The 14,086-nt window shown below is 31.0% G+C and overlaps 2 protein-coding genes across 3 annotated transcripts; one reads left to right on the forward strand and one right to left on the reverse strand.

The window, feature by feature from the left end:
• Positions 1-278: 278 nt before the first annotated feature.
• LOC105765837 (protein PHOTOSYSTEM I ASSEMBLY 2, chloroplastic) lies at positions 279-1,106 on the forward strand. 2 transcript variants are annotated; one of them, XM_012585097.2, is made up of 4 exons: positions 279-515; positions 636-695; positions 786-832; positions 933-1,106. In XM_012585097.2, the coding sequence occupies exons 1-4, from the start codon at positions 387-389 to the stop codon at positions 955-957; spliced, it is 261 nt and encodes an 86-aa protein (XP_012440551.1). In that variant the 5' UTR covers positions 279-386; the 3' UTR covers positions 958-1,106. The 2 variants fall into 2 exon arrangements, with proteins under 2 accessions (XP_012440551.1, XP_012440550.1); XM_012585096.2 differs by having other exon boundaries at positions 283-515; positions 916-1,106.
• A 2,917-nt stretch (positions 1,107-4,023) lies between these two features.
• LOC105765974 (glycine-rich cell wall structural protein 2-like) lies at positions 4,024-5,096 on the reverse strand. Its single transcript, XM_052631862.1, has one exon. It carries the CDS (start codon positions 4,942-4,944, stop codon positions 4,216-4,218), a length of 729 nt encoding a protein of 242 aa, XP_052487822.1. The 5' UTR covers positions 4,945-5,096; the 3' UTR covers positions 4,024-4,215.
• Between the last annotated feature and the right edge of the window lie 8,990 nt (positions 5,097-14,086).

Consider the following 14,086-nt stretch of genomic DNA (forward strand, 5'->3'; position numbering starts at 1 on the left):
TTTATTTATTTATCATTAGGTCTATTATTTTTAAGTAATGTGATGATATAATTTTAGTCTATTATATTATAAGGATCAAAATAAATTTAATGGTTAAATTTAAATACTAAAATAGAAAGAAAAAAAAAGATACAAATACCAAAATGGAGAAAAAAATTATATTAACCAAAAAGAAATAAGGTTTAGGCTGCAATGGATTTGAGTGATAGAGAGAGGGAGATATAATGTCGGGTAGGCAAGCCAAGTGGTCTTCATATATAATAAGTGATGGCATCCTTTATCCAGTTCTCTTCAGCCTCAATTAAAAATAAATATTTTGTGGTGCTACTTTCTTTATTTGTTTACAAGTTCATAGGTTCGGCACTTCATTCCACTCTCATCTCACAATGGCAAATCTCTCAGCTTTACCTCATCTTCCTCAATACACTCCTGGGATGCTAATTAATGGAAATAAGCAGCTAATTAAACCCAGAGCTTTCCCTGTCTTTGCTGCAAAATCTGGTCCCTTAAACTCGGTAATTAAACTCTCTTTCTCCTCTTCTAATTGATAAGCTTATTTACTGCATATAAGATCATGTAATATACGATTTATTAGTATACATTGAAATCATTCACACTATATATACATATTACAGATCTTGAAAAGATGCCAGAAATGTGGAGGCAAAGGAGCTATAGAGTGTCCTGGGTGTAAGGTGTTGTGCTTTCTTAAACCCAAGAAAAAATGTTACAAGAAAATCAAGTATTCTTTTAGCTAATTCATATCAATTTTATTGGGTTTACAGGGAACAGGAAAAAACAAAAAGAATGGCAACATCTTCGAGAGATGGAAGTGAGTTATATATATATATGATTTAAGAATAAATGTATATAGAGATAAATTTGATTCTTATAAGAGAAAACTAATTGTTTCAGATGCTTTGATTGCCAAGGATTTGGGCTGAAAAGTTGTCCTAATTGTGGGCAAGGAGGGCTGACACCTGAGCAAAGAGGAGAAAGATAAAGAGTTTGAGATTTTCATCCTACATATTGTATCTAATCATAATCTCAAACCTTTCCCACTCACTTTACTTCTTATTTTTATTTTAATCTTCCTATCTCTCCCACACTCATCATTAAATTATAATCTTACGGTTTAGAATTCAAGATTTAGGTTCGGTTTTCAAATTTAAATAAATTTACATTCAAATTGAGATAAATTTTAGATCTAAAATCCATTTTAAAACTTAAAATTTTCAAAATCTAAATATCATAAACTTTTCTTTCTTAAATCAAATGATATCAAATTGTTATTCAATTAAAATTATATCAAGTTTCCATAGCTATGGGTTTTTCTGATTTGGCTTTTTCTTTTTGAGTTTTTAATATAATTCTTTTATTTTTCATTTTAACCCTCAAAATTTAAGAATAGCAAAAATAAAAAGGATAATATAATTTTTGGTCCCTAAACTTAACAAGTAGGTCCACATTGGTCTTTAAACTTTTTTTTATCCAGTTTAACCTCTGAACTTGAAAATTGTTATTCATTTAAGCCCATTCTAATAATGACCGTGAAAAAAATGGGGATAATATAACTTTTGGCCCCTGAACTTGGCAAATAGGCTTATATTGACCTCTAAACTTGACAACTAGGTCCACTTTGGTACATGTACTTTTTTTGTTTCACATTGGCACTTGAACTTAACAATTAAGTCCATTTTCATCCTTGAACTTGCAAAATTTAAAAATATGATAAGGTGACTAAAATGTTAGTGACTAAATTGAAATTTTTCATAATTTGGAGACCAAAACAGAAACACACTAATAGTTGAATGACTAGTTCTATAGTTTACCCTAAAAAAATAAAGAGATGAATAGATTATTATCTTGAATTTATTTTATGCGAAAAGCGTTTTTAAACAAACCAAATACACGAACATTACACTAGAATACGCTTTAAAATTTTTAAACAATTTCTTTTTAAGATTGTGATACATCTTCACTTGAAAAAAAATATTTTAGAGGATGATGTGGTATAATCTTAGAGTGTCATATTCAATGTTTTAATAACCAAGTTGATGGTTAAACAGGTTAGAGCATCAGTTCTCGATTCAAACGGTTCGACCGTTGGACCAACAATAATTAAATAAATAATTATAAAATTATAAAAATCTAAAGATTTAAAGTAAAATAGATTTCATATATATATTACCTTTTTTATTTATAGATTTTTATGAATTTTTAATTATTTAATTATTGTTGGTCCGACTGTTGAACTAGTTGAATCGAGGATTGTTAGTCTAACATGTTCAACCATCGGTTCGGTTATTAAAATACTGAATATGACACTTTGAGATTGTATCATATCATTATCTAAAAATTACACTAGCATAACTCTAAATATGAGAGTTATCAATGCTGTGACACTTCATTCTAACGTGGCATTATAAAAATATAAATATTAAAATTAAAAAGTGAAAATTTTAAAAATTTTGATAGTTTTTTAAAAATAAAAATCATTTCAAAATTTCAAAATTTAATTACTTGTTTTATCCGTTGAATCTTTTCACAAAATATGTTGTTTTATCTTTTAAATCATTTAAAATTACTAAAATTCAAACGAGATGAACAAAATACAAATGAAAATTTGCATTAATAACAATTAACTTGATTTAATTAATAAATCAAACATAAACTACAAATCAAAGAGAAATCCAAATCTCAAATCAAAACATTTAAAAAGAAATCTAGACATTAAAGCTACAACTTTGAAACCCATGAAAACAAAAATCTGCCACAAATTGGAAATTTCTGAAGATCAATCTACGCTTTTCTTAAAAATTATAAGTGAAATTATCAGTATTTCAGTTCAATATCTGCACTTCTTACTTTCCTTCACTCAGTTTTAGTTTTTCTCTCGCAAATCTTTGTTCCATCTTCTTCGTTGCATCTAATAATCTACCGACAAGGAGAAAAAGATATCTACACTGAATATGAGACTCAAGATTTAATTATATGTGCTTAAATATAATTATATTTAATTATATACGCTTGAGGATCAAATTGATAGAATTCGTAAATGTGGATGATCAACTTTATTGAATTATTTAGAATTAGGATCAAATTGATAGAATGTGCAAGTATTAAGGACTTAATGTGTTATATACCAATTAGAAAAATAGCCACATTATCACTTCCTTTAACCATTTAACGGCTGTGGCAAAAACAAAAACGATATAAAATGTGAGTGACCAAAATAGAAATGATCTAAAATGTTAGTGACTAAATTGAAAATTTTCATAATTGGGTGACCAAAAAAGAAACATGCTAATAGTTTAGTGACTAGTTCTGTTGTTTACCCTAAAAAATAAAGAGATGAAGAGATTATTATATTGCAATTTTTCTTTTGCAACAAGCGATTTTAAACAAACCAAATACACGAACATTACACTAAAATACACGAAAAACACGAGACGAAGAGAGTAAAAAAAATGAATACATGACATGGATACATAAACATGTCAAAAACTTTATAGCGGAATATTATTAATTTCTCAAACTTTAACAAATGTAAAATAATATAAGCACAAATATGACATGAGAAAATGCGCACAGACACACACAAAATACATTGATTTATAAATCTAGATCAATTAATCTCCTACTAAAAATATAAATTTTTTTGTCAAGATGGTAAAGCATTAGAGGTGCTCATGGGCTAGGCGGCCCGGCCCGGCCCGACATGATATAATAAATATATTTATTTTTAAAATTTTTTTAATTTTAAAATATTTAAAAAATATTTTTAAAATACTTTTTTTAATTTTTAAAATAAATTTTTGGTATTTATTAAAAAAATAGGCCAGGCCGGGCTGGGCCCGGACTTATATTTTTTCCTGAGCCGGGCCTGGGCAAAATTTCAGGCCCATATTTTAGGCCGGGCCCGAGCCTAGGACCCAGGCCAAAATTTTTTATGGGCCTATCCCGGCCCATAAACACCTCTATAAAGCATTGAATTTAAAAAGTTACCCAAAGCAATGCAAGTTGTAAAAATAAAAGTTATATTTTATTTGAAATATTAGGATAACAAATATTTAGATATGATTACAAAAGACTTGGAAGTCTTTAAAACATTTACATGCAGTGCTCGTAGGCAAACACTGCACTTTATTTTGAAGATTACAGAACGATAAGTAGCAACTAGAATTCAACCTTAGTTTGAACCTATATGGGAAATCACCCTCCACCGCTACCATACCCGGAGCCATAACCTGAACCACTTCCATAGCCGGATCCTTGGCCCGAACCACTGCCTCCACCTCCACCTCCTCCACTTCCACTGCCACCACCTCCGCCTCCTCCTTCACCGCTACCACTTCCACTTCCATATCCAGACCCACTTCCGTATCCGGATCCGGACCCATATCCCGACCCTCCTCCACTGCCACCACCTCCACCACCGCCACTGCCGCCACCACCTCCTCCACCGTTTCCACCACCAACGCCACTTCCGTATCCGGATCCAGACCCACTTCCGTAACCGGATCCAGACCCATATCCAGACCCTTCTCCACTGCCACCACCTCCGCCGCCGCCACCTCCGCTACCACCGCCACCTCCTCCACCACTTCCTATCCCACCACCAGACCCATACCCCGATCCGGATCCTGACCCATACCCAGACCCGTACCCTGATCCTTCACCCCCACCACCACCGCCTCCTTCACCCCCACCCCCACCCCCACCTCCACCTTCTCCAAGACCACCAGCTCCTGAGCCATATCCGGAACCACTCCCGGAACCATACCCTGAACCATATCCAGAACCTGTGGCACCACCCCCTCCGCCACCTCCACCTCCACCACTTCCTCCTCCTCCACCACCACTAAGTGACCTAGCAGCGAAAGCTAAATCCACAATGAGCAGAACCAAGAATGCAGCACCAATAACCCTAGAACTTCCCATATTCAAACCGCAATTAAAGCAAGCCTTGTTGATGGAAAGTGGGTTAAGGCCGAGCACCCTATTTATAGGTGTTACAAATCAAAACAAGAAACTTGAAATTAATATTTTAACCCACCCTTAGAAATTAATTATTCAAATATCTCCAAGTTAGCTTAAATTCTAGTAGTTTTGTCACAAAAAGGAGGTCGAGAAGAGGATTATAAGCGAAGGGAAAGTGTGTATGCTCTTGGGACTTGTTAGGGTTGTAGGTGATGATGGTGATGGCGGTGGACTTACGTAGTCTTCTCCATGCAATATTAGCATAAAGAAGTCTTATTCTATATCCCACGTTTGACTTGAAGATTTTCTTTGTTGAGAAGAATTCGTAACAACTGTGGGCAAAATATTAAAGTTTTATTAAAACTGATATGCATGTAGATATATTGTAGTCACCGACATTTGGTTTTGACTTTCAGAACAATGTTTTAGTGGCAAATACAACCCATGTTCCATCATGGAGTGAGGGACCAAAGTTTCAAAAACCATACAATATACGAACCAGTACCCTTTGGTTGTTTTAGGATTAGAATTGCATGTTTTTGACATTCGGTTTCGAGTTTCAACAATCTTTGGTGGCAAATACGATTGTAGTTTTGGGTTGATGAGCTTGAAAATAAAAAAATTGCATTATAAGTCAAAATAATTGTATTCATAGCTCGTTGGATTGGGTTCTGGGTTTTCTTCACCCTTGGATTCTGAATTGAAAGGTTAGAGTCTGTTGCTTCTTTACCAAACTGCTTCCAAAACTTAATTTCCTTTTCGAAATCAGATAATTGCATTCCTGTTTGAAAGACTTTTTCTCTTCAACAACACCTCCTAGCTTCTTGAGCACTAGTTCTGGTGGTGCTCCCGTCTCTTTTTTCTCCATCCGACTCCGGCTGCATCTCAGAGGCCGCGGTGTCTTCTCTTCATTTTCAGCTGCTACACGAGATGGTATGGCTGGCTGGCTGGCTGAGAAGGGAAGGGCTCTAAACCAGCAGGTGAGTCAGAGTCGATCACCGTCGGCGCCGCTGCTGCAATAGCGGGATTCTTGGGCTGGAGTTTCTTGGGCCATGTTTCTTTGTTTGTTGTATGAGAATGTGTCAGCAGAAGCAGAATTCCAAGTGAAAAGCAAAAAGAAAGGTTAATTGACGCTTCTTTCAAAATTCAAAAGGGAAAACAAATAAAAGTACTTAGATTTAATTTCTTTTTTTATATATTTAGAGTTAGGATATAAATTGAATTTGAAAATTGTGAATTCTTGTGTAGCAATAAAATATTTTTATATTTTATTAATTATCTATAATCTATAATATATATAAATAGTTAGTTAGGTTTTCCAGGAATTTTATTTATTTAAATGCGTTTAAATATATAATGTTATTTTAAAATATTGATTTACATTCTTAAATTATAAGATGCTTAGATTAAAACATCAAAATCTTACCTCCTTGAAACCACTTCAAAAGTATATTATAAAATATCATTTCATGTTAATTTTTGCTTTATTTAATGCGGGTTCATCATAAGATGAGTTTGGTTAATCATTTATTAGTCTTCAAAAATTTTAAATTGTTCAATAACTATAGGAACAACAATCTTGAAAGAAGTTCGCATTCTAACCTTTTTGCACTTTTAGTTTACGGGGTTTCTAAAGCTTTCACTAATTCTACAATTGTTAATAGACCTAGAATTTTCAAATTCAATACAGCTTTTTGCATTATGATGAAAAAAATAAAACCTATAACTTTAAGGGGGTGTTTGGTTTTCAAAATCTTACAATCTCGGTGGTAATGTAAGACTCTAGAATGTGATTAATTACCATGTTTGGATTTCAAGCATTCCTTTGAGGCCATCGTCTCACATTCTCAACAATATCAATATTCGTGAATGTAAGAAGTAAATATCACATTTTCCTTAAGTAATCTTACTTTTCGAGCATAATATGAAATATTTTGGACACTTTTGGAATTTGCTTTTATTATTTTAATCAATCTAATCCTAGTTATGCAAATAAAATAGGCATAATAACAATATTTGCCCTTAACATTTACTACCTCTCACAGTGTTCTCCTTATCTTTTTCTTTTCACAATGTCAACCTTATCGTTTCGATTTTTGTCAAATAAGCTTGGTTTGGATGGAAACCGTTAGTCAACTAATGGTCAACTTTTTTGTTGACATGGAGTGACATCTCACTTTTACTTACTGATCTGGCGTGACATTATAAAAATATAAATCTTAAAAAGTTATTCTAAATTAAAAGTAAAATAAATGAAAATTTTAAATATGTGATATTTTAAAAAAAAAATGTCACCCATTTAAATATTTAATTACTTGTTTTGTCCGAGAGAATCCCTTGTTTTATCCCTTAAATCATCCAAAAATTATTAAAACTCAAACGAGATGAACAAAACTGAGATGAAAAACTGCATTAAAAACAAGTAACTTGATTTAACTGATAATCAAACAGAAACCACAAATCAAAGGGAAATCCAAATCTCATATCAAAACATTAAAAGTGAAATCTAAACAGCAAAGCTACAACTTTGAAACCCACAAAAAGAAAATTCAGCCACAAACTAGCAATTTGTAAAGTTCAATCTACACTTTCCTTGCAAATTATCAGAGAAATTATCAATATTTCACTTCAACACCTGCACTTCGTGCTTTCACGTCCTACTCAGTTTCCCTTCTTCTCTTACAAATCTTTGTTCTATATTCTTCGTTACTTCTAACAATTCACCGACAAGGAGAAAAATATGTATGTACGATAATATGTACCTTATCATAAAGTTTTAAAAGAGACCTAAGCGATTTCATTACTTGGATATTAGAAAATTAAAAATATTCAACAACGATAAAAGATTACTGTGATGGATAATGAGATAATATTCTGATATTTTAATTTAATTTTTAGTACTTTATTTTTAAGTGTCAAGCATTTTAATAAATTATTCAATTACATACAAATATGTTTCTCTAATTGATCTTGTGCCAAACGATTAATAATCCAAAATATAGTTTAAATTATTTCTGAACTAAAATTAAATAAATGTGTAAAATCAGGTGTAAGACCGTTTTCTTACTCGAATTCTTTAAAATTTTAATTGTTTCTCAAAAGTAAGAATGTTGGAAAAATCGGTTTAGAAAATAAATTTTCAGGCCTAGTGGAAGTTTAAATTTTTTCTTTAAAATCGAGCCATTGTGCTGTTTATATTAATAAACATTAGCCGAAATTATACGTGTACTTTGCACGAGGCAGTTTAGGTTGATCCTGGCTTTTTACTTAACGACTTTCTTTGTTATTCTCGAACCACGAAGTACTTTGAGCATGAGCTCAGAGTGTCACAAATTAATTGCATAGAATGGAAACTTTTTTAAAAGAATTCAGTAGGAAAATTTATTCTCTTTATAACTAAAATTATGTGTTTTTCCCAAAAAAAAAAATTATTCTGTAAAATAGGTTGTAAACTCCCCAACCCGGCCTAGACGTTAGACCCGAATTTGGGTGATTACATCGGCCACTGAAATGTCCTGGCAGAATTATCAAAGTTTTAAAAATAGTTAATTTTAAACATTTATTTATTTTAGAAGGAAGTTTTGGTCTCTTTTCAGAAAAACTCAGGAGTTTTATGAAAAACGATTAAGTTTAACATCTTCACTATACGATGTTTACTATTGAAATTTTAGTTGAAAATCCGAATTACTTTCTTAACAAAACACATTTACAATTTAGTAGCGGAGAAGTGATATCAACATAATTTTAATAAAACCATGTTTCATAAGTTTAATAAAACCATGTTTCAAGAAAAAGATGTCTGTACGATAATATGTACCTTATCATAAAGTTTTAAAAGAGACCTAAGTGGTTTCATTGCTTGGATATTATAAAATTAAAATTATTCAATAACGATAAAATATTACTTTAATGGATAATGAGATAATATTTTGATAATTTAATTTAATTTTTAATAATTTGTGTTTAAATGTCAAGTATTTTAATAATTATTCAATTACATACAAAACGTTTCTCTAATTGATCTTGTGCCAAATGATCAATAATCCAAAATATAGTTTAAATTATTATTGAACTAAAATTAAATAAATGTGTAAAATCAGGTGTACGGCAACTTTCTTATTACTTGAACTCTTTAAACTTTTAATTGATTCTTAAAGGCAAGAACGTTAAGAAAATTGGTTTAGAAAACAATACTTTTAGCCACAGTGGAAGTTCAAAAATTTTCTTTAAAATCGAACCATTATGAAATTTATAGCATGAAACATTAACCGAAATTATACATATGCTTTGTACAAGGCGGTTTAGGTCGATCTCAGCTTTCTACTGAACGACCTTCTTCTCTATACTCAAACCACGATCTACTTTGAGCATGGGCTCAAAGTGTCACAAATTGTAACGCCCCAAAAATTTAAATGTTATTTGTTAAATTTTAATATAATCAAGTCTTTGTATTTGTGGTTAAGTGCTTTGTTTGGATAATAGAGGTTAGGGGTTCAAATCTCATATTTGGAAATTTTGTTATTTTGTCTGACTTAACCCTTATCCTTGAATGGTTGACTTAAGTTTAATTTTGCATTTATTTGTGTTAAAAATGAGTCTGTTGGTTTGATAATTAAGTATTTGTAACTTTTTGGTTTAGTGTTCGAGTCTTTGTGTGAGTGAATTATAGATGTGTTTTTTTTTTTGCTACTTTATAGAATTAGTTTAATTGTTTTTTTTTTTAAATTAAATTGTTTTCTTTCCTTTCCCTTCTGTTCGTTCTTTTTCTCTTCTTCTTTTCTTTTCTTTTTGGTTTTCTCAATCGCTGAAGTTGCCGTTAAATTTTCCCTGTTGTGGGGTTGAGTAAGTGCTCCTTTTATTGTTTGTCGACTGAAAGGTTAATTTTGTGGGTTTTATTGTAGAATTTCTGTTAAACATTCAACTTTGTTCGTCTCTATATCAAAGTTGGTTTCTGACTGATTTGTTTGAATTCTCTGTTAAGTGTTCATTCGGTTTCTTTTTTAGGCGTAGGTGTTGAAGGTAACGATCTCCAACGCGCGAATTTGAGTAATTGTCGTTGATTCATCGGTAAACGTTAGTTTCGTTAGAGGTTTTGCGTCGAGGATTTCGACATAGTTAGTTAGGTGCTAAATTGTGCGAATTTTGTCGATTAAGTAGTTTAATTGGTTGTTGAATGGCCGTTTTAGGTTCTGGAATTCTTCTACGTTGCTCCTACATCAAAATTATGCTAGGTGTGTAACGAAAACCCAATTTTCTGCGAATATTGGCCGCTAGAAAACATGGCTGTCGATGTCATGCGACCGTGTGCCAGGCCGTGTAACTCACTGTTTGTGAATTAGGGTCATACGGGCCAGGGACACGGGCGTGTGTCTAGGTCATGTAACTCACTGTTTTGGAATTAAAGTCACACGGGCTAGAGACACTGGTGTGTGTCCAGGCCGTGTGAGAGATATTTTGATATTTGAGTCACACAAGCGTGCGTCTGGCCGTGTGCTATACCGTGTAACTCACTGTTTTGAGCCACTCGACCGTGTGACAAGCCTTGTGTGACATTACGAGGGTCACACGGGAGTGTGCTAGGCCGTGTGGACTACATGGGCCATCCATCTAGGCCGTGTGAATCCACACGGGTGTGTGGGTCAAAAATTAAGATTTTTTTCTAGGACCGTAATTGTTGTTTGAAACGAACGTAGGCCTACCATAGGGTCTATATGATCTGAACTAGACATTGAAATTGTTATCTAACAATCTATTACTGAAGAATTTGTTATTCTTATATATATATACACACACTTTATTTGAGATCTGATAAGTAAGTGTGATAGCATTACATGAGCACGTTCTGAAATTGTATTATTATATACTTATATCTGGTATATGTTAAATCTGCATATGCATCGGGATTGAGACTGTATAAAGAAGGAAGTGTGAACAGTTTAATAGTCTGCCAAATCTGGTGGCCAAACCACAAATATTTCTAATTCTGACGATTTATCGCAATTTATCTAGCAGCCAGGCTGCAATTATTTTGAAATGTGACATACAGTCACTATTAATAAACATAGTCGAAATTATACGTGTACTTTGCATGAGGCAGTTTAGGTTGATTCTGACTTTATACTTAACGACTTTCTTTGTTACTCTCGAACCACGAAGTACTTTGAGCATGAGCTCAAAGTGTCACAAATTAATTGCATAGAATGGAAACTTTATTCTGTAAAGTAGATTTCCACTATTTTTTGAAAGAATAGTGACGTAGAATAATGAGTGTAAAAATTAACACATAGTTCCTATTTAATGAGAATTAGTACAAGAGTTATATTCAAATAAGGTCTAACTAAATAATAATTTTTTATTGAAAATACAACTTCTACCCTAAGTAGAAGTATAAGGGTTGAAGAGACACCCTATAAGATACTAGGGTTTCCTGTCCGTTGTATGTAATGAGGCCTAATTAGATCTTTCATGTATTGGGTCAAATTCTAAGTGTTATCTAGACTTTTATTTAGTCTATTATTTATTTTTTGTTTTCTAAAATATTATTTATTTAATCAAATAATTTAATTAATTAAAGTCACTAAATTAATTTCTTAATTAAATTATTTTTAATACAATTATAGTTTCATTAAAGTCATTGAAACTTTAGTTTATTAGTTTAATCTATGAGGAAAATATATTTAAGTTCCTTATTCAACAAATTTGTGATAATTAATTGATTTATTTCTTACTTTGAGCTTCAATTAATAATTACAATTAATGAAATAATAATTTGAAGAACCTAAATTAATTTCTAAGTCATATTTTGTACTTATTGAGAAAACGCATTCAATGCGGATAGTGTTATGTGCTATCTATTTCTTTTATTTCATCATTTTCATTTATTTCATATTATTGGTTCTACATGCAATTTGTTTCCACTTATCTAAAGCTGGCAGAGGAACCGGTTGGATATATATACGTAAGGGGCTCAAATAATTAGTAATTAACTTCCGGCTCTTCCCTTGTTAATTACAACATTATTTAGTCATGATTGATCTATCCCTTATTATATACTTTTACGAAAGTCACTCAATAAGAGTCCGTCTAATGACATTGTCACAAGTGTGTTACCCTCGTAGAAATAAAGAATATCCTTAAATCTATTTGGAATAAAATTGTTCTCTCAATATTATCCTATTTTATATAATAGTAGTTATTACATCTTTCTTAATGAAAAATAATTACTATTAAATAGTAATTAAATTATTTATACCATTAAGGCAAATGACCCATGAGCACATTACTTTTCATCTATCATGTAATGTCGATAAAAAGTTATCATAACACCTTTTCAAGTACAAGGATACCACATTTTACTTTTCGAGGAGAATTGGAATTTTGGACAACTTTATAATATGCTTTTAATGTTTAATTAATATAATCTTAATTGCGTAAATAAAAAATTAGTCTAATTTAAAATAAAAAATTAGATCCTTTTTCTTGCAAAAGATAATTATTTTCCATGCACATATAAGTGTAATTCTGTTCAGAATTTATTAGTATTTATCAGAGGATATTGCAAGTTTTAATATGGATATGCCCGTGTATTTGCGTGCATGTCAGTCAGCCAATTCTTTAAAAAAACAGCTGATGACCTATATAAATAAATTGTCATAACTTGGTTCAATTGTTCGAGCAAAAAGGAAAAGTTCAAGGTTCATGATAAATTTCTCTATAACACAAATTTTTTTGGTGTATTATTTTAATTTTACAGTTTTTTCATTTTAATGCTTAATATTTCTTTACTTTAACCTATACTTAAAAAATATATATTTTAAGTGACTAAAATAAAAACAACTTAGAACTTGGATGATCAAAATAAACGCGACCTAGAAGTTGGGTACCCAAAATGAAAGTGTAAACAATTGTGGCGTATATAATTAACCGTCATTAAAGATTTAATACATAGGTGACTAAAATGAAAGCACTTCAAAAATTAAGTGACAAAATTACAATAATTTTATTTTAAATGACCAAAATGAAAACGACTTAAAAGTAGGACGACTCAGATAGTTTATCTTTATTATAATTAGGCTTAATGACAAATTTGGCCACTAACATTTACGATTTATCAAAATGGCCCTAATTGTATTTTTTAGTCTTTTTCGCCATCAACATTTATTCTTTTTTTTCAAATTACTTTTTTAATAGATTTGATAAAATTATCATTAAAAAGTTAACGGGATAATGTGGAATTTCATATGTAGAATATTTTAATGAGATGTAATTTATTACTTAGATAACCCAATAAAATAATTACATGTGAGAAATAATAAAATAAATAATTCATGAAGTTAAAAATAACTCTTTATTTAAAGAAAATAAACGTAATTATCTAAAAATTCAAAATGAATGCACGCATTCAATATTTTCGGTTTGATTTATTAAGTATCTTTTAAAACCTCTCAAGAAACAAACGTATGCATTCATTTTGAAACTTTTTCTAGATAATTACGTTAATTTTCTTTAAATTAAGAGTTTTTTAAATTTCATGTATGTTTTATTTCTTTTATTATTTTCAAATGTAATTATCTTATTAGGTTACCTCAGTAATAAATTACATCTTAGTAAAATATTCTACATCATCCCTATAATTATTTTTTAACGATACTTTCATCAAATTTGTTAAATAAAAGCGATTTAAAAATAAAACAAAGGTTGATGACAAAAAAAAGCTCAAAATTAGGGTCATTTTGACAAAAACATGTAAATGCTAGTGACCAAATTTACCACAAGGAAACTAAATTTAGAAAAAAAACAAAACATAAAAAAGAGATGTAAAGATATTTAGCATCCAATGTGTCGAAACCATTTTTTTTTTGAAAAAACAAAAATTTTAGGTTGTCGACTTTAAAAAATGAAAATTGGGAGTCGCCACCAATCTTTTATTAGGGTGTGATTGGATCACCTAAAAACAGCTTTGGTCTACGAGTTTAGAAAACGGGTTCGGGAGTCAATTACGTACGAGGAATGATTAGCACCCTCGTAATGCCCAAAAATTGGTACCTAATTAATTAATTAATGTCTTAATGTCAAAAATTTGAAAATATAATCTTTTAAAAAA

The sequence above is a fragment of the Gossypium raimondii genome, chromosome 5 (genome assembly GCF_025698545.1).
Source record: "Gossypium raimondii isolate GPD5lz chromosome 5, ASM2569854v1, whole genome shotgun sequence".
NCBI classification, from domain to species: Eukaryota; Viridiplantae; Streptophyta; class Magnoliopsida; order Malvales; family Malvaceae; genus Gossypium; species Gossypium raimondii.

Bases quoted from the DNA above. Each gene is read 5' to 3' on its own strand.
- LOC105765837 (XM_012585096.2), top strand. From the start codon at position 387: ATGGCAAATCTCTCAGCTTTACCTCATCTTCCTCAATACACTCCTGGG. The intron at 696-785 runs GTGTTGTGCTTT...TTGGGTTTACAG, and splicing joins TAGAGTGTCCTGGGTGTAAG to GGAACAGGAAAAAACAAAAA. The intron at 833-915 runs GTGAGTTATATA...TAATTGTTTCAG, and splicing joins AACATCTTCGAGAGATGGAA to ATGCTTTGATTGCCAAGGAT.
- LOC105765974 (XM_052631862.1), bottom strand. From the start codon at position 4,944: ATGGGAAGTTCTAGGGTTATTGGTGCTGCATTCTTGGTTCTGCTCATT.